This window comes from Halichoerus grypus, chromosome 5 (genome assembly GCF_964656455.1).
Source record: "Halichoerus grypus chromosome 5, mHalGry1.hap1.1, whole genome shotgun sequence".
Taxonomy (NCBI): Eukaryota; Metazoa; Chordata; class Mammalia; order Carnivora; family Phocidae; genus Halichoerus; species Halichoerus grypus.
The window spans coordinates 136,166,320-136,193,947 of NC_135716.1; the positions used below are offsets into that span (position 1 = coordinate 136,166,320).

At 39.0% G+C, this 27,628-nt stretch overlaps 1 protein-coding gene across 1 annotated transcript in view; it reads right to left on the reverse strand.

Annotated features, from left to right (window-relative positions):
- UBE2U (ubiquitin conjugating enzyme E2 U) overlaps positions 1 to 24,642 on the reverse strand; it is a 51,042-nt gene extending 26,400 nt beyond the window's left edge. The window contains exons 1-5 of the mRNA XM_036070450.2: positions 24,279 to 24,642; positions 22,621 to 22,702; positions 21,520 to 21,612; positions 17,002 to 17,099; positions 11,064 to 11,184 (exon numbers count right to left, since the gene is read on the reverse strand). Of these exons, the coding sequence (XP_035926343.2) occupies positions 11,064 to 11,184; positions 17,002 to 17,099; positions 21,520 to 21,612; positions 22,621 to 22,702; positions 24,279 to 24,443 (559 nt within the window). The 5' untranslated portion in view covers positions 24,444 to 24,642. The remainder of the gene's footprint in view (positions 1 to 11,063; positions 11,185 to 17,001; positions 17,100 to 21,519; positions 21,613 to 22,620; positions 22,703 to 24,278) is intronic.
- Between the last annotated feature and the right edge of the window lie 2,986 nt (positions 24,643 to 27,628).

The following is a 27,628-nucleotide window of genomic DNA, read 5'->3' on the forward strand; positions in this document are numbered from 1 at the left end:
TCACTATACTATATACCTAAAATGAATATAACACTGTATGTTAACTATCCTGGAATTAAAAAATATATGAATTTAAAGAAACAATTCATATCATTTGTTCTTTGAAGCTATGAACATCTATTTCTTTGATAGAAAATAAATAATATTTTTAATTAAAACTAGCAACTAGATACTTTGCTGAAAGCTACTGGACTACCTGGTACAATAAAATACAAACAGGAAAAAAAGAGGTTTGTAACTCCACCAAGTAGATCCACATGCACCATCCTGTTAAACTTGGTCTCCACATCTCCTGACATCTGTGGATAACAGGCTATCTATAACAACACTGCAATCATCAACAACCATACTGGGTCTGAATGATGGTGCTAAAGCTCATGTTCTTTCATGAGTAAGGTGTGCTATTGGACTAAATTTCTTTTCCTTTGACATCCAGAAAGTATATTTTCCAGGGGAAGAGGTATCCCTACAGCTAACAACAAAAAGCGATCCCTTTATTTTATTATTTTTTAAAGATTTTATTTATTTATTTGACAGAGAGAGACACAGCAGGAGAGGGAACACAAGCAGGGGGAGTGGGAGAGGGAGAAGCAGGCTTTCTGCAAAGCAGGGAGCCCGATGTGGGGCTCAATCCCAGACCCTGAGATCATGACCTGAGCCGAAGGCAGATGCTTAGCGACTGAGCCACCCAGGTGCCCCAAAGCAGTCCCTTTAAAGAGAAAAACAAAACAAAACAAAACCAGAAACCCTATGAGTCACCACCTAGCTTTAAGTGTAGAAACAATTTTCTTTAAAATTGTTCTACTGTTAGGATGAGACAAACAAAAATGAACAAATTGGAAGCTTGAACTGAAGAAGGAGCAAATGCCTATCACATCTTCCTAACCACAAGAAGAATGGGATTTATTTGCACAATGATCAGGTTTTAAAGCTATATAGTGTAAATTAGTATTATAATCTCCCTGATATTTCTATAATTCCTCTCTATTCTTATTATTACTCTGTCATATATCTTAGTTATTATACTACAGTTTATTCAGATAAGTATCTGAAACTTATTAGCACAACTCTCCTTTATTTAACAAAAGCTATAGGAATATGCCTAGCTAAAAGAAAAATTATTATGTTAGGCATGGTCACTATTATTGAGTTTTACTATTTTTATACTCTTCTATTTTCTTTCAACCAAAGATTTTTTTAAGATTATACAAACCTTGTTTGAGAAAAAGATGGCAGAGGACTCTATTCCAACCGGTCGCCAGAATTGAGCTGGATATCAACCTGACAACTCTGAACACCCAGGAAATCAGTAAAAAGATAGATCTGGATCTCTACAAAAAGAATATCGCAGGCGGTTGGCTTTGAGATACGAAGCAGGGAGGCTGTGATTCCGTGGGCACAAATCCAGAGATAAACGGAAGGGGGAGGGAGACGTTGGGATCTTACACTGCCAGCAAGCGATAGCCTCCCGCGCTGGGGACAGGGCAGACTCACAGACTGGTAGCAATGGGGAAAGGACTTTAGGGCAGCTCCCCGGACATAAACCTGGAGCGGCGGGGCTGCGCCTGAGAACTAGAGGCGGCTGGCAGTTTTAGAAGCACAAAGGGCAGACACAAGCCCTGACCTGGAGGAGAGGACTAGGAGCACTGCTGAGGGGTGCACAACCCAGAATGCTGCAGTTTATAGCACCACAGACAGAAATGGAGATAGTGTGGCCTGGAGAGCTCACTGAAGAACAGACTGTGATCTCTCTGCTCTGAGGCAGAGGGTTGGAAACGATCTATTCTGCTCTGACTCTTGGAAGAGATGAGGAAAGCTGCCAGGGAAAGCCACCAGAGAACAAAAGCCCCCAAAAACTGGTTTTCACTGAGCCCATCCCCCGCCACAGGGGGCAGGACAACTCTGCCCAAACAGGGTTGCCTGAGTAACAGTGTGGCAGGCCCCTCCCCCAGAAGACAGGCTGGGAAAACAAGAGGCCAGCAACCCTAAGGTCCCTATAAAACAGGTGCATCTTGCTTGGGTTGTGGTCAATAATTTGGACTCTATACATCCCATCAACCATCCCTCAACAGAATGACTAGGAAGAGGAACCCCCAAAATAGAAAAGACTCAGAGACTATGACTTATGCCACAGATGTACAAATGGATTCAGATATAACCAAGATGTTGGAGATGGAATTCAGGCTAGCAATTGTGAAGACAATAGCTAGAATGGAGAAATCAATTAATGGCAACATAGAGTCTCTAAGGGCAGAAATGAAAGCTGAATTGGCAGAACTTAAAAATGCTATCAATGAGATCCAATCTAATCTAGATAATCTAACAGCTAGGGTAAGTGAGGCAGAAGAATGAATTAGTGACCTAGAAGACCAATTAATAGACAAAAAGGGAAAAGAGGAGGCCAGGGAAAAACAACTCAGAATCCATGAAAATAGAATCAGAGAAATAAGTGACACATGAAACGTTCCAATGTCAGAATTATTGGAATCCCTGAGTGCGTGGAGAGAGAGAGGACTAGAGAATATATTTGAGCAAATCATAGCTGAGAACTTCCCTAATCTGGGGAATGAAACAAACATTCGTGTCCTAGAGACAGAGAGAACCCCTCCCAAGATCAAGGAAAACAGGCCAACACACCGGCAGGTAATATTAAAACTCGCAAATCTTAGAACCAAGGAAACCATCTTAAGGGCAGTTAGGGGGAAGAGATTCCTTACGTACAGAGGGAGGAGCATCAGAATAATGTCATACCTATCCACAGAGACCTGACAAGCCAGAAAGGCCTAGCAAGACATATTCAGGGTACTAAACGAGAAGAACATGCAGCCAAGAATACTTTATCTGGCAAGGCTGTCATTTAGAATGGATGGAGAGATGCAGAGCTTCCAAGAACGGTAGAAACTGAAAGAATATGTGACCACTAAGCTGGCCCTGCAAGAAATATTAAGGGGGGGGGTCTATAAAAGGAGAAAGACCCCAAGAGTGATATAGAAAAGAAATTTACAGGGACAGTCTATAAAAACAAGGTGTTCACAGGCAACATGATGACAAATTCATATCTTTCAATAATCACTCTCAATATGTGAATGGCCTAAATGCTCCCATAAAATGGCACAGGGTTGCAGAGTGGATAAAAAGACAGGACCCATCCATATGCTGTCTACAAGAGACTCATTTTGAACCTAAAGATACATCCAGACTGAAAGTGAAGGGATGGAGATCCATCTTCCATGCCAACAGACCTCAAAAGAAAGCTAAGGTAGCAATTCTTATATCAGACAAATTCGATTTTAAACTAAAGACTGTAGTTAGAGACACAGAAGGCCACTATATCATTCTTAAAGGGTCTATCCAACAAGAAGATCTAACAATTGTAAATATCTACACCCCCAATATGGGAGCAGCCTTCTACATAAGCCAACTATTAACCAAAATAAAGAGTCATATTGATAATAATACGTTAATTGTAGGAGACCTCAATACTCCACTCTCAGCAATAGACAGATCATCTAAGCAGAAAATCAACAAAGAAACAAGAGCTTTGAATGACACACTGGACCAGATGGACCTCATAGATATATACAGAACATTCCACCCTAAAACAACAGAATACTCATACTTCTCGAGCGCACAGGGAACTTTCTCCAGAATAGACCACATACTGGGTCACAAATCAGGTCTCAACTGATACCAAAAGACTGAGATTATTCCCTGAATATTCTCAGACCATAATGCTTTAAAACTGGAACTCAATCACAAGAAAAAATTTGGAAGAAATTCAAACATTTGGAAACTAAAGACCACTCTGCTCAAGAATGTTTGGGTCAACCAGGAAATCAAAGAAGAACTTAAACAATTCAGGGAAATCAATGAGAATGAAAACACATCGGTCCAAAACCTATGGGATACTGCAAAGGTGGTCCTAAGGGGGGAAATACATAGCATCCAAGCCTCACTCAAAAAAACAGAAAAATCCCGAATTCACCAACTAACTCTACACCTTAAAGAACTAGAGAAAAAGCAACAAACGATGCCTAAGCCATGCATTAGAAGAGAAATAATTAAGATTAGAGCAGAGATCAATGAATTAGAACCAGAAACACAGTAGATCAGATCAATGAAACTAGAAGCTGGTTCTTTGAAAGAATTAATAAGATCGATAAACCACTGGCCAGATTTATCCAAAAGAAAAGAGAAAGGGCCCAAATTAATAAAATTATGAATGAAAGGGGAGAGATTACGACTAACACCAAGGAAATAGAAACAATTATTAGAAATTATTAACAACAACGACATGCCAATAAACTGAGCAACCTGGATGAAATGGATGCCTTCCTGGAAACCTATAACTCCCAAGACTGAAACAGGAAGAAATTGACAACATGAATAGGCCAATAACCAGTAACGAGATACACGCAGTGATCAAAAACCTCCCAAAAAACAAGAGTCCAGGGCCTAATGGATTCCCTGGGGAATTCTACCAAATATTCAAGGAAAAATAATACCTATTCTCCTGAAGTTATTTCAAAAGACAGAATCAGAAGGAAAGCTTCCAGACTCATTCTATGAGGCCAACATTACCTTAGTCCCCAAACCAAGCAAAGACCCCATCAAAAAGGAGAATTTCAGACCGATATCCCTGATGAATATGGATTCCAAAATCTCAACAAAATCCTAGCTAATAGGATCCAACAATACATTAAAAGGATCATCCACCACGACCAAGTGGGATTTATCCCCAGGATGCAAGGGTGGTTCAACATTCGCAAATCAATCAATGTGATAGAACACCATTAATAAGAGGAGAGAGAAGAACCATATGGTCCTCTCAATTGATGCAGAAAAAACATTTGACAAAATACAGCATCCTTTCCTGATTAAAACTCTTCAGAGTATAGGGATCCTCAAGTTCATAAAATCCATCTATGAAAAACCCACAGCGAATATCATCCTCAACGGGGAAAAGCTGAGAGCCTTTCCCTTAAGATCAGGAACACGTCAAGGATGCCTACTCTCGCCACTATTGTTCAACATAGTACTAGAAGTCCTAGCAACAGCAATCAGACAACAAAAAGAAATAAAAGGTATTCAAATTGGCAAAGAAAAAGTCAAACTCTCTCTTTTCGCAGATGTGGAAAACCCAAAAGATTCCACCCCCGAATTACTAGAACTCATACAGCAATTCAGTAATGTGGCAGGATACAAAATCAATGCACAGAAATCAGTTGCTTTCTTATGCACTAACAACGCAACTGTAGAGAGAGAAATTAGAGAAACGATTCCATTTACAATAGCACCAAAAACCGTACGATACCTCAGAATAAACCTAACCAAAGAAGTAAAGGATCTATACTCTAGGAACTACAGAGCACTCATGAAAGAAACTGAAGAAGACACAAAAAGATGGAAAAATATTCCATGCTCATGGATCGGAAGAATAAACATTGTTAAAATGTCTATGCTACCCAGAACAATCTATACTTTCAATGCCATCCTGATCAAAATTCCAATGACATTTTTCAAAGTGCTGGAACAAACAATCCTAAAATTTGTATGGAATCAGAAAAGACCCCGAATCTCCAAGGAAATGTTGAAAAAGAAAAACAAAGCTGGGGGCATCACGTTGCCCGATTTCAAGCTATATTACAAAGCAGTGATCACCAAGACAGCATGGTACTGGCACAAAAACAGACATATAGACCAATGGAACAGAATAGAGAGCCCAGATATGGACCCTCAGCTCTTTGGTCAAATAATCTTCAACAAAGCAGGAAAAAATATGCAATGGAAAAAAGACAGTCTCTTCAATAAATGGTGCTGGGAAAATTGGACAGCCACATGTAGAAGAATGAAACTCGACCATTCTCTAACACCATTCACAAAGATAAACTCAAAGTGGATGAAAGACCTCAATGTGAGACAGGAATCCAACAAAATCCTAGAGGAGAACATAGGCAGTAACCTCTTTGACATCGGCCACAGCAACTTCTTTCAAGACACATCTCCAAAGGCTAGTGAAACAAAAGCAAAAATGAACTTTTGGGACTTCATCAAGATAAAAAGCTTCTGCACAGCAAAGGAAACAGTCAACAAAACAAAGAGGCAACCCACGGAATGGGAGAAGATATTTGCAAATGACACTACAGATAAAGGGCTGGTATCCAAGATCTATAAAGAACTTCTCAAACTCAACACCCAAAAAACAAATAATCAAGTCAAAAAATGGGCAGAAGATATGAAAAGACACTTTTCTGAAGAAGACATACAAATGGCTAACAGACACATGAAAAAATGTTCATCATCATTAGCCACCAGGGAAATTCAAATCAAAACCACATTGAGATACCACCTTACACCAGTTAGAATGGCAAAATTTGACAAGGCAAGAAACAACAAATGTTGGAGAGGTTGTGGAGAAAGAGGAACCCTCTTACACTGTTGGTGGGAATGCAAGTTAGTACAGCCACTTTGAAAAACAGTGTGGAGGTACCTCAAAAAATTAAAAATAGAGCTACCCTATGACCCAGCAATTGCACTACTGGGTATTTACCCCAAAGACACAGATGTAGTGAAAAGAGGGGCCATATGCACCCCAACGTTCATAGCGGCAATGTCCACAATAGCCAAACTGTGGAAAGAGCCGAGATGCCCTTCAACAGATGAGTGGATAAAGAAGATGTGGTCCATATATACAATGGAATATTACTCAGCCATCAGAAAGGATGAATACCCAACTTTTACATCAGCATGGATGGGACTGGAGGAGATTATGCTAAGTGAAATAAGTCAAGCAGAGAAAGTCAATTATTATATGGTTTCACTTATTTGTGGAACATAAGGAATAGCATGGAGGACATTAGGAGAAGGAAGGGAAAAACAAAGGGAGGGGGGGAATCGGAGGGAGAGATGAACCATGAGAGACTATGGACTCTGAGAAACAAACTGAGGGTTCTGGGGGGGGGGGGGAGATGGGTTAGCCTGGTGATTGGTATTAAGGAGGTCACGTATTGCATGGAGCACTGGGTGTTATACGAAAACAATGAATCATGGATCACTACATCAAAAACTAATGATGTATTGCATGGTGACTAACATAATAAAATAAAATTAAAAAAAAGATTGTACAAACCTTATGCTTGGAAAAAAAACATGATAAACAGAATAAATATTATTTGATGATATAACCACATAGAAATAAAAATTCACTCAGACTGGGGAAAAAAAGGACATACAGGCTTATATAAAATCCCTTGTGACACAATAGAAAATAAATAAGCAATACCCAGAAGCTGGGATGCAAGACAGTTGTTAAACATTATCTCCTTCCAGATCTTTTCTCCTCCTTCTTCCAAGTGTTCGTAAACAAGTTGAAGCCGAAGTTGGAAGGTACTTGAAAAATCCCCTAGCCCAACCCTGACACTGAGCAAGAAGCTCTCTCACAACATCTGTGAAAAAGAGCTCTTAAACCCGACTAACTGACCACAGTTCTCAAAGCAGGCTGTTAGTGATACTACCAGCCAAGGTAGTCTTCTCCATTCTTTTTATTTTTTTATTTTAGATTTATTCATTTTTTGACAGAGAGAGCAAACACAAGCAGGGGGAGCAGTAGGCAGAGGGAGAGGGAGAAGCAGGCTCCCGGCAGAGCAGGGAGACTGATTCAGGGCTCGATCCCAAGACCCTGGCATCATGACCCGAGCTGAAGGGAGACGCTTAACCGACTGAGCCATCCAGGCACCCAAACAATAGCCTTCTCCATTCTTAAGCAACTTGAGTTTTTAGAAAATTCTTCCCCCTATTTGGCCAGCTGGGACCTGGATGGGCGGGCGTTACCACCAGGGATGGTGTAACCACTGTGGCATTTGCTTTTAGGACAGATCAGTCAGGCACCCAACTGACTTTATAATTTGGTGTGCAAACTGGAGCACAGAGTCAAAGGGGGTGCTAGAAGTCATTATACCAGGACTGTCCCAGGCAGTCTGGTATATGTGAGCACCTTCACTATCAGTAAGGGAGACAGGGTCCAGGCCCAAAAGAGAATGGCAGGATTTGGGAAGGTCATCAGGACCTCCACCAGCTGGGTTTGAGCTCAGAGCTTGGCGTATTCTTGTCAAAACAGCAAGGCCAAGACCTAGCGGCTCAGGCTAGGCAAACAACACGTTATGGAAAGTTTGGGGAATGAGAGGCATTTGCATGTCTGCATACCAAATACCAGACTCAGGCTTAGGATAACAAAATTAATTCCAGACCACTGATGATGAGGGAAAAGACCCCCATATAGTCAAGGTATGTTCCCGCACAAGGCAGGGCCAAGCCTGCAGATTCTGGACTATAGTGGCTACAACCTAGTAGGCCTAGAGACGGTACAGCGGATTGTAACTACTTCAGTTTTTTGAAACAACAGAGAAGAAATGGCCCTTTTCTATATGAAAGTCCTTCAAATATTTGAAAACAGCTTTGACAACTGCCTTTTGTCATTTCTTCCACTAGCTAAACATACACAGTTTCTTCGGCTCAGGAAATGTGATGCTCCAAATGGAGCATGCTGGTATTCCAGATGAGGGCCCACCACATCAGAGTGGGGCAGAATTATCATACAACACATGCTTAGTGCAAGGGCACTTTCCATTAGTGGTTCACATTAACTTTGTGATCAAATAGCTCCGCAAGAACTTTTTCATAGAGTTCTGCTATCAAGTCAGGCCTCTTCCATTCTTTACTTGGAAATTTTAATCCTTTGATCCCAAATGAATGACTTTATGCTCATCCCATTAAATTTGGAGGCACAGGGGAGGGGAACGCCTAGGTTGATGCTCTGGCTCTGCAGCTTGCTCTCTGTGGCTTTGAGCCAACCACTTATCACTGATCCTCGGCTTCCTACTGAGGGAGAGGCTGAGGATCAGATGAATAAATGTATGTGAAAGCATTGTGTAAACTATGAAGTAAAATCAGGATCTAAGCTCACATGTATTTTTTCATTTGTTCATTCTACAAATTTTTATTCAATACCTACAACCAGATACTACACTGGCTACTGAGGATATAATTCTGGCCTACAATCAATGCTTACAGAGATGATACAGTTCTCTGCCTCTTGAGTTTCTCATTTATACAATTAACTATCTGTTCCAGTTTTGTGTTACCTAGAATGTGGTAATTCCTTTATGCTTTTTCTAGATCTCTTTATTAGCATTTTAAATTATATGGAAGATGATTCTTGCAGCATTCTAGTGAGATCTTTTTTCAAGTTGTTACAAGTAATTAATTCTCACTGGATGCATTTTTTCACAGAAATCCACATAGTTGTAGATTACCACCTAATTGAGAGGACACAAGTTTTCTGCAACTTCTCCCCCACCCCCTTAGCAGCTGTGTCTGCTGTATTATGACACTCTTGCCCTTGGAAGCTGCGGGAAGTCACTCTCTTCATGGCACCCGAGACTACCACTCCTAGTCTGGCTGAGATAGAAAGCAGGCTGATAACTATTTACTGTCTTGGATTTCCACGTATTTCACCAACGTAACTAAAGAACATAGTGAAAACCTGCCAAAGTCTATTTGCTGTTGCTCATCTGCTGGGTGATTTGGCAACTGGGGCAGCTTTTCTGTCTGACTTGACAGTACAGCTGGAGAACTGAAAGGAGTGAAGGATGGCATCTGCTAGGCAGGGGGACAAAAGGAAGGGCTGACTTCTCTTCAGTTTCTTTCTCATCCTTCCTTTTGGCAGGCTAAACCCAAAATCTATTGCACAGAATCATTTACTGTAGACAATACTGTAAAACCAGGTTTTAAATTTCCATTTACCAGACTATGGATATAGCTTTGTTATAGAATATTTCTTTATAATGATAGTACTGCAGGGCTCAGGGAAGGTTTAAGTGATATAAATTGTTCATTCATTCGTTCTACAAATAGTAACTGAGCACAGAGGACACAGTAGTGGATGCTACAATATTCTGGGAGATCAGAAATGTGGTCAGAATGAAGCAATAGGACTCCTCTGTGCACAAACCAGCTTTAAAACTGTCAGGGAATGTTTGAGGGACTCCACAACAATCATGACATGTTTGAAGATACCGAAAAGGATGCGTGATCAACACTGCTTGATTTGCACCAGACCCAAAGCCCGGAGGAGCACTTGAACTTGGTCACAATTGTACACACCTAGCTAATGGACTGGCAGGCCCTGGAAGGGGACTGGAAAAAGAAACAGGGGACATCTGAAAGAAAAAGCACATGAGAGATCAGTTTGGTAGAACGAGTCTGAACAGCAAGGCTTGCTGTTAGGGAGGAAATGACAGCAGTTACTATGTCTGGCTGCTGTGCATGGCTGGAAAAAGGAGGGGCAGGATAGAGAGGAAAGAACTATGTGCACTAGGGCCCCAACCCCCACTTGTGATGAACCCCTCTGGGCATAAGGAGCCAATAGCCTTATTCTGCTAATTGCAGAGAGAACACAGGAGCAGTAGAGAGACTGGGCTAAGTCATGAAGAGGTCCCCAGCAGGATAAAAGAGAGCAAAACAAGGGTATCAAAAGAAAAAAAAAAAAAAAACCACTGGTCAATAGAGCAGAAAGATTGAAGAGCCTCGGATGTCATTTCCACATGGACTCTTAGAAGGAATATCTTGGGGGCGAACCCTTCAGAACAAAAAGCTGAACATTTTGCTAATCAAGAGGAAAGGAGTCCCAGTTCAGTAAGATCTGGGGTACTGCAGGTCAAATCTGGGAAATATCCATTTTGGATCAAAGAGTTAAAATCAGATGTCATATCTTTATGATGGGTAAATAAGTTTCAGTCAGTACCACCATCCATATGACCATAACATTTAAAAATACTAAGCTTATGATCACTGATAATCTTTAAAGAAGAACCACTTTTTGATTGACTTTTTGATAACTGACTGGTTTGACAAAGAGGTACAATAGGAGAAATCTTAGTATGATTTCATTCCTGAGAATGGATACAGAAAATATTCGCTTATATAACACTTATTTGCTGGATCATTTATTTGCTATAAATGCATAATTAATAATTGGCAAAAAACAATAAATAGGCACTTCTTACATTGTGTTGGTTGGTTGAAAAGTCTTAGAACTTCTTGTTTGTACAGAGATTCATCTTTAATCAGCATTTGGGCTGCTTCCAAATTCACTGGATTTTCTAGCACTGGATTAGAAAGCATAACCTATAGGAAAAAATATAAAAATTAAAGTTTTTAAAGTAAATTTTTTGCTAGAGCAAAAAGACAAGCCAACACATACAACAGTAACAAGCATTTATTACATGGCTACTACGTATCCATCTGGAGACAGATACAAAGACAAATGAGACACAGTCCGTCTCAAGAAACTCTTGGTCTATCTTGATGTTATCCTGTACATTCATGAGCCAAACATTAGGATCAAAACAAGTTACAAGTTCCTTCCTCTAGCCTATTCCTTTCTATCACATGAATTTAAATTCAATTTACATATAAAGGAAACTAAACATTAGGAAACACTGAAACATTTCCATTAAAAAATAAGTTTAATTTTTAACGTAAGATCATATTTAGATCATGGATAAACAAACGTATGTAATAAGGCTGTGTATACTGTGTATACTTCAACATCCCTCCAGATCATTGAATGAATTTGGTGTCTACAGTTTTCTCTTGCTGCTGTGACAAATTAGCACAAATTTAGCAGCTTAAACCAATACAGATTTGGGGCACCTGGGTGGCTTAGTCGTTAAGCATCTGCCTTCAGCTCAGGTCATGATCCCAGGGTCCTGGGATCGAGCCCCACATCGGGCTCCCTGCTCAGCAGGAAGCCTGCTTCTCCTTCTCCCACTCCCCCTGCTTGTTCCCTCTCTTGCTGTGTCTCTCTCTGTCAAATAAATAAATAAAATCTTTAATGGAGCACTGGGTGTTATACGCAAACAATGAATCATGGAACACTACATCAAAAACTAATGATGTAATGTATGGTGATTAACATAACATAATAAAATTAAAAAATCTTTAAAAAAATACAAATTTATTATCTCACATTTCTGTAGGTGGCTAGTCTTAGGTGGTCATTCTGGTTTCTCTTTTCCAGATTTAGTAAGACTAAAATCAGTGTTGGCTGGTTGGGCTCTTATCAGAGGTTCTGAAAGAATGTTTCCAACCTCATTCACGTTGTTAGTTGAATTCAGTCCCTTGCATTTGTAGGACTGAGGTCCCTGTTTCTTTGCTGGCTGTTAGCTGGGGGCCATCCTTAGCTCCAAGAGATCTCTTGCAAATTACATCTGGACCCCTACATCTCAGAGCAATTAAGGTATGAAAAATCCTTCTTATGCTTGGAATCTCTCTGATGTTCCTTCCTGCCACATCCATTCTCCTTCCACTCTATTTCTCTGAGCAACCCTTGTGCCTTCTTCTTCTATTGTTAAGGGGTTATAATAATTACTTTGTACACCTGTATAATTCAGGGTAACTTTCCCATTTTAAGGTAAGCTGATTAGTAACTGTAATTCCATCTGCAAAGCCCTTTTACAGTAGTATGGAGATTAGATTAAATAACCAGAGGATGGGAGCCCTAGCGGGATATCTTTAAAATTCTGCCTGCCACCTGGGTGGCTCAGTCCGTTAAGCATCTGCCTTTGGCTCGGGTCATGACCCTGGGGTCCTGGGATGGAGCCCTGCATCAGTCTCCCTGCTCAGCAGGGAAATCTGCTTCTGCCCCTCCCCCTCCTCATGTGTGCATGAGTGCACGCGCGCGCTCTCTCTCTCTCTCAAATAAATAAAATATTAAAAATAAAATAAAATTCTGCCTGCTATAGTATATGTGCATCTGGACAAAATAGGGGACCAGTAGTAACGAAAAGTTAATAGTTCTGCTAGACCATGATCTTGTTTATCTAGTACCTCAAAATTATTATTTTCCCAAATTGCAAATATTTATTCAATAATTTCAGTATTTTGAATAGTATAACACGCAAATTAGATAATAAAATATAGCCAAAATAATAACTACCAGAATACTAAGTGTAGATGTAGTTCAAAGTGGCTAACTGACTTAAGTGTCTTGGAAACGATGGCAGTCATCACTAATGAAAGCAATAATCTGACATCTGATATTTCAAAGGCAATAAGAATTTACTGCTGTTATTTGAGTTTTTCTGTTTGGAAAAGACATTTGAACATATCTCCAAGGATATTCTAAGTTGCTTAAATAAGGATTCAGTGTGGATTGCACTATACCTTTCAAAGTGGGTAGGAAGCAGATGAAACTTATCTTCAAGAGTAAGCTTTTGGGGGTGCCTGGGTGGCTCAGTCGTTAAGCGTCTGCCTTCGGCTCAGGTCATGATCCCAGCGTCCTGGGATCGAGCCTCGCATCGGGCTCCCTGCTCGGAGGGAAGCCTGCTTCTCCCTCTCCCACTCCCCTGCTTGTGTTCCCTCTCTCACTGTGTCTCTCTCTGTCAAATAAATAAATAAAAAATCTTTAAAAAAAAAAAAAGGGTAAGCTTTTGGTCTTTGGCTGAAGTGATAATCCTACTCAGAGAGGCACATCTGGTAAAGTTTATTCAATGCTCTTTGCATTGACACTATGCCTAAGACCTTTTCATATTATGTGTACACAAGCTACTAAGTATACTTAATGATTTTTAAGAACTGGAATATATTGAAATGTATGAATCACACACCCTGCTAAAATAGTAAAAAGAAAAGGTCCAACTTTTACTTTTTTATAGACTTTATTTGTCAGAGAGAGAGAGTGTGCACTCACGTGCATGCAGGAATGGGGGGAGGGGCAGAGGGAGAAGCAGGCTCCACACTGAGCAAAGAGCCGGATGTGGGACTTGATTCCAGGACTCTGGGATCATGACCTGAGCTGAAGGTAGATGCTTAACTGACTGAGCCCCCCCAGGCATCCCAAGGTCCAACTTTTAAATTAGCCATGTGATAGTGTGGAACAACATAAGCACCTTTCCAGGGGATAAGTACAAAAAACTGGAGCATCAGTAAAAAACTACAACAGTAGGTAGAATTTATAATTTCCAATTAGTTAAAGCCCATGAATTTGGAATTCCTTCTATGGATGGGTGTTGCTATTTACCTTCGCATTATATATTGAAGTACAAGTGTTCTTATAATCTTTTGTAAGATTATAAAAATTTTAGGAGGAGATGATTAGTATATTTAGACTTTAAAATATTTTAAACACCATTTCAAATGCCACTCCCTTGAGTAACAATGTGATAACTATACATATGTCTCATCTATTGTTCAAAGGGAAATATTCAGAAATTACGGTCTGTGTACTGTCCATTACAGTAGGCACCAGCCATATGTGGCTATTTAAATTGAAATTAAAATATATTAAAAACCCAGTTCTCCTCAGTTACACTAGCCACATTTCAAGTGCACAGTATCCACATGGCTAGTGCCTACTGTATTGGACAGCACAGATACTGGACATTTCCATCAGTGCAGAAAGTTCTACTGGGCAGCACTGACCTTGAAAGAAGTATTGAATAGCCATTAAAATATTAACTGCAGCAATATGAAAATTACTTGAGATAAAGTGGTAAGTGAAAAATAAATAGGTCAAATAATTTGTCCATATAAACCATATTTGGAACGATGTAAAAAATTCAGGTTCATTCTTTCATTTGTGTTACTTAGCATCTACTGTCAGCATTGTCCTTGGTGGGTACTGGGGAATCAGAGATGAATTGGACCTGTTCCCTGACCTCGAGGAGCCTGTAGTCCAATAGGGGAAGACATAGAAGAAAACAGTATGTGCATTACAGTATTACAGTCCTCTGATAGAAATCTACCTAGAGCACCACTCAGTGGGTGGGAGACAAAAGAAACCCCTCAAACACCAAAGCCGTCAATTCTACCTCTGAAAGAAAGTCAGGAAAGGCATCCCAGTGGAGGACTCATTGGCCCTGACTCTTCCAGTGTATGCAGCTTCTTCCCAGACAGACTGAGCAAGAGAGTAGCAAGAGAGAAGGAGAAAATGGGTTGCCAGTCAGAAACTAGACTGAGCACTTTTTAAGGTTCAAGACTTGCTTGGGTTTGTAACTTTAGAATTGAGAACTCTATAAATGTTTTTTAACGTGAACTGAACCAAGCACTGTGAGTGAAGAAAAGCATGAAAATATAATAGGAGTGGGGCTGCATGGTGCTGTTAGGGAGAGTCTGAAGCCCAGCTGTGAGGACAAGTAGATCGTTTGTCAGGCAAGAGAACTGAGGCTAACCCTGCAGTGAATAGTGCTACTGAAAGATTTTAAACAAAAACATGGGAGAAAACATTAGAGGGAAATGCTAATCACAGTAGGGTTAAGGTTTTTCTTTATGACTATCATTGATTTTCCTTTTCTTTCTACTCTCTTTTTTTTAATTTTAGAGAGAGAGAGCATGCTCTGGATAAGTTGTATTAATTGGGGGGGAGGGGCAGCGGGAGAAGGAGAGAGAAAATTCCAAGCAGACTCCCCGCTGAGCCTCAAAACATTCAGTTTTATTATTCTTTTTAATTTAAAGATTTATTTATTTGAGAGAGAGAGCACATGCTTGTGCAGGGGTAGGGGGACAGAGGGAGAAGGGAGAGAGAATCTTAAGCAAACTCCCTGCTGAGCACAGAGCCTGATGTGGGGCTCCATCTCACCACACTGAGATCATGATCTAAGCCAAAATCAAGAGTCAGATGCTTACTGACTGAGCCACCCAGGCGCCCCTCAGTTTTACTATAATTAAGGCAGATCCTAATTCAGGTAGAAGAGATAGGACTATGACTCAGTTTGAAGGAATCAAAAAGATCAACCCCAGGTATTTGCAGATCATGCTCACTTAGTTCTTTACAGTTTTTGTTCAAATGTCTCCCCCAAACACGGCTTAGCACAGGTAGGTGTTCAATACATATTTGTAGAATGAATGAATGGATAAGTTTGGACATTTAATCTCTAAGAAAGATTGCTTTTCTCAGTATACTAAGATGACTAGACAGAAAATTTTTTTCAAAAGTAAGAAATGGGGGGGCGCCTGGGTGGCTCAGCCGTTAAGCGTCTGCCTTCGGCTCAGGTCATGATCTCAGGGTCCTGGGATCGAGCCCCACATCGGGCTCCCCGCTCTGCGGGAAGCCTGCTTCTCCCTCTCCCACTCCCCCTGCTCTCTCGCTGTGTCTCTCTCTGTCAAATAAATAAAAAAAATCTTTAAAAAAAAAAAATAAGAAATGGGATTTGTATTATAATTCTATGTGATTGAGAGAATTCAATTAAGCCAGAGTACCACATTTCTGTAAGTATTCCAAATAATCAAAATTTAATAGTTTATCTTCAGATACTATTAATGATGAGTAGGTCCATGGGAAAGTCACTGAGTCAGATTACAGGTGGTTAAACCAAGTGCCATTGAAATAATTTATTTTAGCACCAGATGAGAAAAGAGGTTTTTTGAGGGTCAGAAATAACAGAACACTGAGGCATGCTCCTAAGGACCATGAATCCAGGGGACCTAGGGGCATTCCAGAAACAGGCAACAATCTGAGGGGAGGAAAAAAATCCCTGCTTTAATTGTTCCCTGGATTTGATATGAAAGTTTATAAAAGAGCAAGTAGCTAGCACTGTCAGAAACAAAGGATAAAGCTGAACATTTTAAGTTGTAGTCATTTGGTTCACCTTTCTAAGGAAGACAAGATTCATGAATGAGGAAAGATCATATCCAATATTGTGAAGTAAAGTTAGAAGCCAAAAGAAAACTTGAGACTGTATTTCTAGAATTAAAACCATCCAGTTCTTTTATAAATAAAACATATATTCTTTCATTGTAAAGGGCAGTAACTCTCAATTTCACTTTAAAATAATATTTCTAAGTTTCACTTTATAGCCTTGGTGTAAAAATGCTATTGATTTAAATAAGTTTACTCAAATCCTTCAAACATTTAAATATTCCTTGTACATCTTATTCCATATATTTTGAAAAACTGGGATAGTTGAAAGTATTAAAGAGAGCATTACATTAATCTGTTCTTACCTGGAGGGTAAGTAAGATGCTGCTCAAGGTATAGCTTGTATTCCACTTATCGGGGTCATCCAAAATATCTATACAAGCCCGACCAGTATTTTGGTCTACTGTATTAAAATAATACATGAATATTCACACATAGAATACAATTATTATTTAAAATATCATAGGCAAAATCAGAAAGCAAAAGACAAAGCAGAAAAGTATTTTCAATGAATGTGACCGACAGCTGATATAGTATAGCTGTTAAAAGCACGGGCTTTAGTGTCAGACACATGGAGATCCGAATGTTGACTCCCCCGCCTGTCAGCTCTGCTATGTTGAGCAATTTAACTTTATCTCTCTAGGTCTCACTTTCCTAATATGCGAAATGGGGATATCATGAAAGTACCTTCCTTCACTGAAAAGAATTAAAAAATAAAGTACTTAATAGAGTACCTGACATGTGGCAAATCCCCCCCAAATCATAGACATTATTAACAATAGTCTTATTAATATATAAAAAAAAAAAGCTTTTGTAAATGACTAAGAGAAACATTTCTACTCTAACAGAAAAATCTTGCAATAAAAAGTTAAGAACTGAAAAGAAAATTTTGAAAAGGTGAAAAGAGGGGTGTTGGATTTGACATTGTACCGTAAAACTACAATAATTAGAACTGCAGAGTGGGACATGAGATTAAACAATGTGATAAGAGCCTTTAGAAACAAAACCTAGTATGTATTAAAACTGTTGTATGTTAAAAGTGCAATTATGATTCAGCAGCAAAAGATTATCAACAAATGGCATTAATAAGTGCTGTGCAAATTACTGATTGTCCTTTGGTATTTGCACTTCCTTTCTCCAATCTCTCCTGGAATAAGGAGCACTATGCCTGCCCCCCATCTCCATCCCTCTGTGTGGTTTTAGATAAATACATGGTTGCCCACATTTTCCCCAGCCTTTCCTCCAGCAAGATGTGGACATGTAACTAACTTGTAATTGTGGGATAACAGCAGAAGGAAAGTGTGAAACTTCTAGATATACTTCCTGATGGGAGCTGTTTTGCCCTCTTTTTCTTTTCCCCTTTCCACTGGCTGGAAATGGTCACAGAGTAAAAGTCTTACATCCAAAAATGATAACCGCACATTCAGGATGGCAAAACCTCCCTGCCAGCTTTGTTTTGTCATACACAGATTGGAAAGATATCGAGAAGCTTGACCTATGCCCTAACAAATTAATTAAATCAGTATTAAAAAAAAAGAATGGAGTTAAATATGAAAAATAAGACTACAGAATAACTAAAAGAATATTAAAATGATGATTTGATTGTATTTGGGGAAGGGATCATCTAAGTTTAAAGGTAATTGCAAAAATCTCAAAGGATGAGACTAATAGATTTGACTACAGAAAATGTTTTAAATCCCAGATATAAAAAAAAACAGCATAAGCAAAATTTTAAAAATTAGTGACAAAGGGAAATATTTGCAATATCTAAGACAATGTAATAACACTGTTAAGTCTGATGGTTCACAAAATAAGAAATACAATCAACAGACATGAAAAAATGTTTAACTCACAAGTATTCAAAGAAGTGCTTATTAAAATAACAGTGACATTCTTATTAAATTGGCAAAAAATGTCTCTGAAGTTTAAATGCCCAGATATGGAGAGTGCTAAAATGACGACTTTATACACAGTTATTGGTGGAAGTGTAAATAACATCCTAAAAGGCAACTTGGCTTTATGTATCTGAAGACTTAGAACCCTATAGAGCCATCCTTCGGCGTTTGGAGGCTAATAAATAATACTCCCCTCCTCCCAAGCTCATATATAATGAAATAGACCTAGAAAGATGGAAGTAAAAAAATGAACTTTATTGTAGGTAAGACTGAAATGGAGAATGCATGTGATCAATGGCTTTACTCGAGCTCCACAAAAGTCCCCCTGATTTGAACTTAACACCCAAACTGAAGGCCTGCCTGTTTCCTGCCTGGAGAAAGCCATAGGGAACCCATTCTAAGGGAAGACTGGCTGGAAAGAAAGTGTTGAGCCACACATGTTCAATTTTTTTCTCCTATTTCCTCAATAGGTAAGTCACTCAAGGAGTGAGGGAGGGAAAGAAGAGCAATCACAAGTTTTCTGTACTTTCCTTCCTAGAGACAGAGGTTCTCCGTACTCTGTGGAAATGGAAGGTGTGGGGACTAGGGGATGAGAACACTGACCCCCACTACATTTAACCAGTAATTCCACTCCTGTTTATGCTAAGCAAATAATAGCAACTGTATTCAATGAATTGTGTACCATAAATTTAATTTTATACCTTAAAAATAGCTTTTAATTACAAAGTAATAATATACTTGGAAAAAATTATATAAAAGTACCTGGTGATTACATGGAGCACTGTGTGTTATACGCAAACAATGTATCATGGAACACTACATCAAAAACTAATGATGTAATGTATGGTGATTAACATAACATAAAAAAAAGTACATGATGATTAACATAATAAAAAATAACAAAATAAATCATATTTTACAAATAAAAAAAAGTATGTAAAGTAAAATATGAAAGCTCCCTTGCCTACTAATACCACCTCTTCAGAGTTATTACCAGTTGGTCTAGGGACACCTGGGTGGCTCAGTCAATTAAGCATCTGACTCTTGGTTTCGGCTCAGGTCATGATTTCAGGGTCTTGAGATCAAGCCCTATGCCAGGCTCTGTGCTCAGAGTGGAGTCTGCTTGAGAGATTCTTTCCCTCTCCCTCTGCCCCTCCCCGTTTGTGTGCATGTGCATGCATGTGCTCTCTCTCTCTCCAAAATAAATAAATAAATAAAATCTTCAAAAAAATAAATCTACCAGTTGGTCTATACAAATACACATACACACGCGTGTGTGACTGTGTGTATCGTTTTTGGTTTTTTTTTAATTAAATGGAATTATATCTCACGTGTTATTCTTTGAAGGTTTTTTTTTTTCATTTAACAGTAAATCATCAACATATTTCTGGACATATTTATGAAAAAATATTTGAGCACCAGCTATGTGCCAGGCAAGGAATATTCTAGGAATAGCAGTGACCAAAAAGTCTAGCTGTATATATCTTCCTTGTTATGTATACAGCTGTAAGGTATTTTACTTAAAAATTCCTATATTAACAGACATTGGGATTATTTCCCTTTTCCCTATTTCCAACATTGTTACTGGGAACAAACATATTTAAATATTATACATACTCTTCCACACTTGTGCCAGTATTTCTATAGAATAATTTATAAACACGGTATTACAGGGATTTAGGGCTATTTGCATTTTACAGCTGATTAGAAACTATCAACTGCTTCCCCAAAAGGTCACACTGAGGTCATCATTATATCAGAGAACCCACCCACCCACATTTGCCACCCCTACTAAAATTGTTAAATTTTTGACATTTTGTAAACATAAGCAATGAATCATAAATTTTTGTTTTAATATGCATTTATTTTCTTACTAGTGAAGTTAAACACCTTTTTCTGTTTATTTTTGTTATGCTTCTCCTATCAAGTGTTTGTTTATAACCTTTGCCTGTTTTTATATTGCTTTATTTTTTCTTATTGATTCTTAAGTGTTCTTTATATGTAGATATTCTGTTTTACACATTGCAAATATTGTATCTTGGTTTGCAAAAGTCAATGTATTTTGTCTCTGTTTATAATACTGTTGGCTGTAGAGAAGTTCTAAAAAGTTTATGTAGTTTAATGTGTCATGCTTTTTTCACAGTTACTAGGTTTTATCATATTTAGAAAAGCCTTCCTCCCAAGCCGATTAAAAATTCTATTTGATTTTCTTCTTTTTATTTAAGATTTTATTTATTTATTTGACAGACAGAGAGAGATAGCGAAAGAGGGAACACAAGCAGGGGGAGTGGGAGAGGGAGAAGCAGGCTTCCCTCCAAGGAGGGAGCCTGATGCAGGGCTTGATCCCAGGACCCTGGGATTATGACCTGAGCTGAAGGCAGACGCTTAATGACTGAGCCACCCAGGTGCCCCTGATTTTCTTCTTTTTAGTATTTAAAACTTTTAGACTTTTTGATACATCAGGAATTCATTTTGTATATAACTTGACTAGCAATCTAACTCATTTCTTTCTAAAATGTTAATGTCAGTCCATTATTTTTTACGATAATAAAATCAGATCAAATGAGAATATTGAATACAAGAATAGTTAAGTTTATCATTTAGTCATTAAAAATGACCTTTTGAAGAATGTTTAATAATCCAGAAATAAACATGTCATTTTATAAACTTCATATGTAATACTTCAACTATGTAGAAGAAATACATACATAGTAAAAAGAAAATACATTTGTTTAAATATTGAGAGGAATAGCTCTCTGAATTAGCATTCAAAGTGATAATTTTTTTCTGCCTTTTTGTATTTTCCCCAATAAGCATGCTTACTAAATATAACCATAACAAAGTTTTTAGAAACATTATCAAACACTTATAAGGAACAAGGATAATAGGGACAGAGCCCCAGCGACAAAAATCTCATTTGGTGCTTACCATTTGGATGAAAAGGAATTGTTAGGAATTTCACAACTGGAGGGACAAAATTGTATTGTGACGTAAAGTTTATTTTCAGTTGGAAGAATAATCCTATGATAAAGAAACAAACATTTTTACTTAAGTGTCATGTTGTATTGATTAATTGAAACCTGAAGTTTCTCTTTAGCTTAGCCTCCTCGAGGTCCCTAGAGTTTTATAAGTAAATTGGATCATACGGTACATAAAGTCCTCTAGATAGTCTAATAGACTCCTCACAATCTAATTCCACTGTGTTTTCATCCTGTTTCCCACCAGTCCTTTCCATCCACTAACTCCATCCCCTAACACCTGCCCCTTTCACTGTATTGCTCATATTTACTGAACTCACTGTTTTAGAACTATCTCTTGTTTATAAGCTTTTGCCATGCTGTTTACGCAGACTGAATTTCCTTCCCCTCCTTCCAAACCTAACAAACTCTTACCCATTCCTCAGGATTCAACTCAAATGTCACTTCCTTGAGAAGCCAGCCATTCTTGACCTTCTAAGACAAAAGTAACTAATCACTGTCTTCTCAGCATTCCAGTCAAGATCCATTAATAGCACATATTAGATTTTATTATAATTAACCACTTACGTTTTTCTCCCCTACTTCACTCAACAACTCTATTTTGTTAATCCATAAAGAAAGAGTGCATGGCCATTAAAGATTATAGTGGCCCAGTCTTCTCAAGAATTTGATTTATAAAAATTTTGGGAAAAATCATGAAGGAAAAAAATGAGAGATAATTGTGGGATTTTTATGCAAGTAGGAATTTTGATAGTTATTCTCTATTTAATGGAAGACTTACATGATATTCCCAATTGATATGCTTTATTGTGTCTGCTTCTTAAAAGTGTAATAACATTAAAATTTGGCATAAGGAAAAATTCAAATCTAAAATTTCCATCTACATTAACAAATGGCAAGAAATTAAGCAACATGATGAAAAAAATAACATGTGAATACCTTTAGAATTCTAGAGAATTTATATACTGTAACCTTATTATACACATAAAGAAGATGGGCTAATAATGGTATAAAGACTTTAAAAAAGTAAATTGGTTTTGAAAACACAAACCATGCCAAAATGTATTTTGTAGACCTTCAATATCGGCTCCCCATTCCATTAGATCTTCACTTACAGGAAAGAATCGTTTTTGGTTTTTTTTTTTATTAAATGGAATAATACCCTTTAATTAAAAAAAAAAAAATCAAAGCAGAAGAAAAGATTTAATATCACAGCTTTGAAAATCAGATGTCAAGTTACAGTGAATTCCAAAAACTCCACATTTTCTTTTCCTGATAAATTTATTTATTTGTTGATTGGGGAGATGTTATATGTTATATACTGTCTTATTACACAGAAGTTAAGGTAGATTCCAAGAAACACACAAAATAGTAAATTTAAAATAAATCATAAGCATGGAAATCACAAGTGGACTACAAAGTCAAGCTTGGGATATATAAAAAAAAAGCTTATATAAATCAATAGGTCAATTTAAGATTCCAAATAGAAAAGATGGAAATAGTTGGAAAGATGCATTTCTTCCAAGCTTTAAAAAACTATATGGATGCTATATGGAGGGCATGGAGTAGAAAATTTTCATTAAGAAAAACACAACTCCAACATTATGCTTGTATATAAAAATAAAATTTTCCTACGCTTGTGGTACTGTCCCAATGGAGGGACAAGAAATGTATTTCATGGAAAAGTTTATCCTTTATGCTGAGGGATACACTTAAATATAGTGAACAAATATTTCTGAGCAACCACATAGTTATTAAGTATGTTATATGCTAGTCTGGATAAACATTATATCTCTATTATCTACATTATTTGTAGTTACATATCACTTCTTTCTTCATCAAATTCTCTTTTACCAGACAACCACAAAGTTCAGGTAGAACAGAAACAAACAACATCAGATGTTAGGTTGGTATGTCTGGGATTGTTGCTGGACTCAATAATTGTTCCTAACATCTGCAGTGAAGACAATACTTCTATAGCACGGGGTGGGGGGGTGGGGTTGGGCAGAACAATGCCATTGAACTACACCTGAGGCAACTGTTGGTAGCCCTTTGAGCCCTCCCTCTAAGGCGGCTTTCTTTCTATTCTTTCTCTTAAGTACTCCCTCCCCCTCCCTTCCATTTTTTATTCTCCATAGAATAAGTGATAAATCAGCCTGTGGCACCTATGGACCTCACTGTAATATATATGATCGCATTTGGCAAAAAGTGCACTAGACAGTGAGGAGTAGAGTTTAAGACTTAAGAGTGAGGGGTTTGGAATCAGAAAACCCTGTGATGGAAGCCTGGGGCCAAATATTTACTGAACCTTTCTGGGGCTTAGCTTTCTGGTAGGTAAAACAAAACACTACTTATTTAATAGTGTTGTAATTAATGAGCACAACCCTGCACCTACTCATCACCCTCTGATAGGGCTTAAGTAGACATAAATTATTCTGCACAATATGCTCCATGTTTTTATTATTATTATGAAATGATAATAATTCGTATTATCATAAGATGATTGTTACGGCGCAATCCATTCTTTAAATAACAACACTGTAGTGGCAAATTAGGTTTAACTAAATTATGCCTTATAGAATAAACACGGATTGAAATGATTTTAAAAGCGTCTGCCTTCGGCTCAGGTCATGATCCGAGGGTCCTGGGATCCAGCCCCGCATCTCCCTCTCCCTCTGCTTCTCCCCCTGCTCATGTTCTCTCTCTCTCTCTCTCTCTCTCTCTCTCTCTGTGTCTCGAATGAAAAAAAAAAATCTTTAAAAATTCGTACCCCAACGAAACACATCCCTCCAGGTTCCCAGGACTCACCTTAAAATTGTTCTCCTTCAACTCTTGGAAGTCTCTTTCCAGCAAGAAGTCAGCTCTGCACTGCATGATAAGGCAACAAAGGGTCTGGCACTTGTCCCCACGCGCCTAGCGTTTACTGAGACAGGTGTCTGAGATTACGGGTCACTCCCCCAACCCTAGTAAACTCACGTAAACTACTTGTTTTCTAGAGCCCCAGAGCGCTCTGTCCTCCCAAGGTACGTGCCTCTAAGTTGGATTTACAACAGCGACTTTTCTTTCTCCTCTGACTCCTCCCACCCGAGACCTCCAGAAGGAAAACGGGCACGTTCTCAACTGCGGCGTGTCACTGCGGTGCCAGCTCTCAGCCCAGGCTCAAGGCAAACTTGGAGGAGCACCTGGGACAGCTCGCGTTGCTCGTGCGGGAAGCGGGCGCGAGAGGGGGAAGCAGAGGCAGCGGAGGGCGGGCGTTAGTCGGGGTAATCTACGCTTCACAGGTGTCAGTGGGTGCCCGCTTCGAGGGAGGTCGCAAATCGGTTGCCAAGCAACAGGACCCCCTGCGGGAAGGTAGCGGAGCTTGGCTGCCCCTCATCCAATCAGCGACGGGGGGCAGGCCTCTGGAAACCTTCGCAGCCAATCGTCCAACCGTTTCACTTTGACTGGCCGTGAGCTCCGTTGTCAAGGCAACACCCCCCCCCCCCAGCCAACTCAGTCCACCAACGAAGACGGTAGACTGTACCCAACTAGTGTAGAATGTGAATAAAGTCCCAGGATCTTTCAGAGCCTTCACTCGAAGTCCTTCTCTGAAATGCTTTCCTTTTTCTTTGAATACAAGAAACTATCGGGTAATAAGTGATCATGAGGTACAAGTCTGAGCTTATTAATCAAAACTTACATGGCAAGCCACCATTCATAATACGTTCGCATACATTATTATGTCATCGTACCCTACAGTTACCTTGGGAGGATGTTCCAGGAACAGAGAAGTACTTAAAATGTCTCGGGTTCCCATCTTTTGCCACAGGGTTTTGCTCCTGCTGTTCCTTCTATCTAGACATTTACCGCATCCCTTCCACCCTCTCTCCGCCCATTTTTCTTCACTCATCTCTCAGATTTAACTTTGCTCACGATTCCTTATGGGATCCTCTAAGACAAGATTAGGTTCCTCTCTTTTGTGATCCTAGAGGACCCTCATTAGCGTTTATCACACTGGATTACAATTGCCTATTGTCTTCTTCAGCCAACTGGGAGCTACTGAAAGGTGTTCATTTACCAGTGCCAACTACAGACATGGGCAACATAGTTCAGAGTGCTTTTTGGTTATTTACTTATTTGTTTTACTAATTTTATGGAAACACTATCAGTTCAATTAGCTCATTCATTCCACAAATATTAACGACTTATTATGTATTGTGGAAAAATTTTTTTTTTTTTAAGATTTTATTTATTTATTTGACACAGAGAGAGAGCACAAGCAGGGGGAGCCGCAGGCAGAGGGAGAAGCAGACTCCCCGAGGAGCAGGGAGCCTGATGCGGGGCTCGATCCCAGGATCCTGGGATCATGACCTGAGCCGAAGGCAGCCGCTTAACCGACTGAGCCATCCAGGCGCCCCATAAACATACTGTGGAACAATTCAAATGAAGTGACAGCCTTTATGCCTCCAGTATACAATAAAGTACACAAAACAAAACAAGTACACAAAACAAAAATACATGATAAGTGACATGTAGACAATAAAAGAGTAATGTGACCAAGAGTGCAGTGGGTAGTCAAGGGTTAGACGTGGTGGTCAGGGAAGGCCTCTGTCAGGAGAGGATTTTGAGATGATACTTCAAAGACAAGATGAAAAGGAGCCAGCTCTATGAAATGGAGGGCAGATACTTCCAGGAAGATGAAAACACAATAGTTCTAGTCAGGAAAAAGCTAGGCTTAAAAAAAGAATCACGCAGGGCTTGAGAGGGTATGAGTGAGATATAATTAGGGTGGGGCACTACAGGATGGGAGGTTTGGGTTTTACTTGAATAGCAGTGGGGACCCACTGGATGGTGTTAAGTCCCAAGAGAGAGTAATGCTCTGGTTTACTTTTACAAAATTACCCTGGCTGCTTTGTGGAGAATGGATTATGGGGGAAATCATTTAGAAGGCTCCATGTTCAATTTCATGGCCGGGTATGATAGCTTACAAATTCCCAACAATATATTAATTTTACTAACATTTTGGCACAATAAAATGATTTTATTGTATATTTCATAAAACTGAATATAAAGGAATTTTTCCTATTAAAACATCAACTAGGATCTAAAATTGAATTTTTTTGGCTGCCCTTTATATCCATCAGATTTTAACTTGGATTTATGTAGGACTGTGAATGTAAGGTGAAAGTGAAGACAGGGCACTTCAGTGAGAAGAGAATGCACCAATTTGGGGTTTTTAGCTAGCTTTTTTTTTTTTTAAATGATGATATCTTGATGATTTTTTGATGATATCATGGTGGTCCTGTGGCTCCTTTGACTCCAATAGGGGAACACTGTGATAGTAAACGCAGGATCCTTTGTTATTTCTTTAAAATTTTGTTCTAAGGATGCCTGGGTGGCTCAGTCGGTTAAGCGGCAGGCTCTTTTTTTTTTTTTTTTTTTTAAAGATTTTATTTATTTGACAGAGACACAGTGAGAGAGGGAACACAAGCAGGGGGAGAGGGAGAGGGAGAAGCAGGCTTCCCACTGAGCAGGGAGCCCAATGTAGGGCTCGATCCCAGGACCCTGGAACCATGACCTGAGCCAAAGGCAGATGCTTAATGACTGAGCCACTCAGGCACCCCAAGTGTTAGGCTCTTGATTTCAGCTCAGGTCCTGATCTCAGAGTTGTGAGATCAAGCCCGCATTGGGCTCCGTGCTCAGCATGGAGTCTGCTTGAGATTCTCTCTCTCCCTCTGTCCCTGTCCCTCCTCCACCCTCTCTCTCAAATAAATAAATAAATAAATAAATAAATAAAATTTTGTTCAAGGGGAAATTATGTTAAGGTAAAAGAAAAAGGTAAAATTAAAACATTCTTCTGAATTTTTAGAAATTGGTATTTATATCCTACTTTAATGCAATGAAGATCAAGTTGGTAGATTCTCATATGACCCCTCCTGGACCTCTCCTCGGGACTTCAGCCTAGTATACTCAATTGCCTAGTTCTTCCCCAGCTGTTTCAAAGACATTTCAAATTCAAAATGTCCAAAAATGAACTCATTACCTTTCCTCCTCTCCACTAGCCTTCTATTTCATTTTGT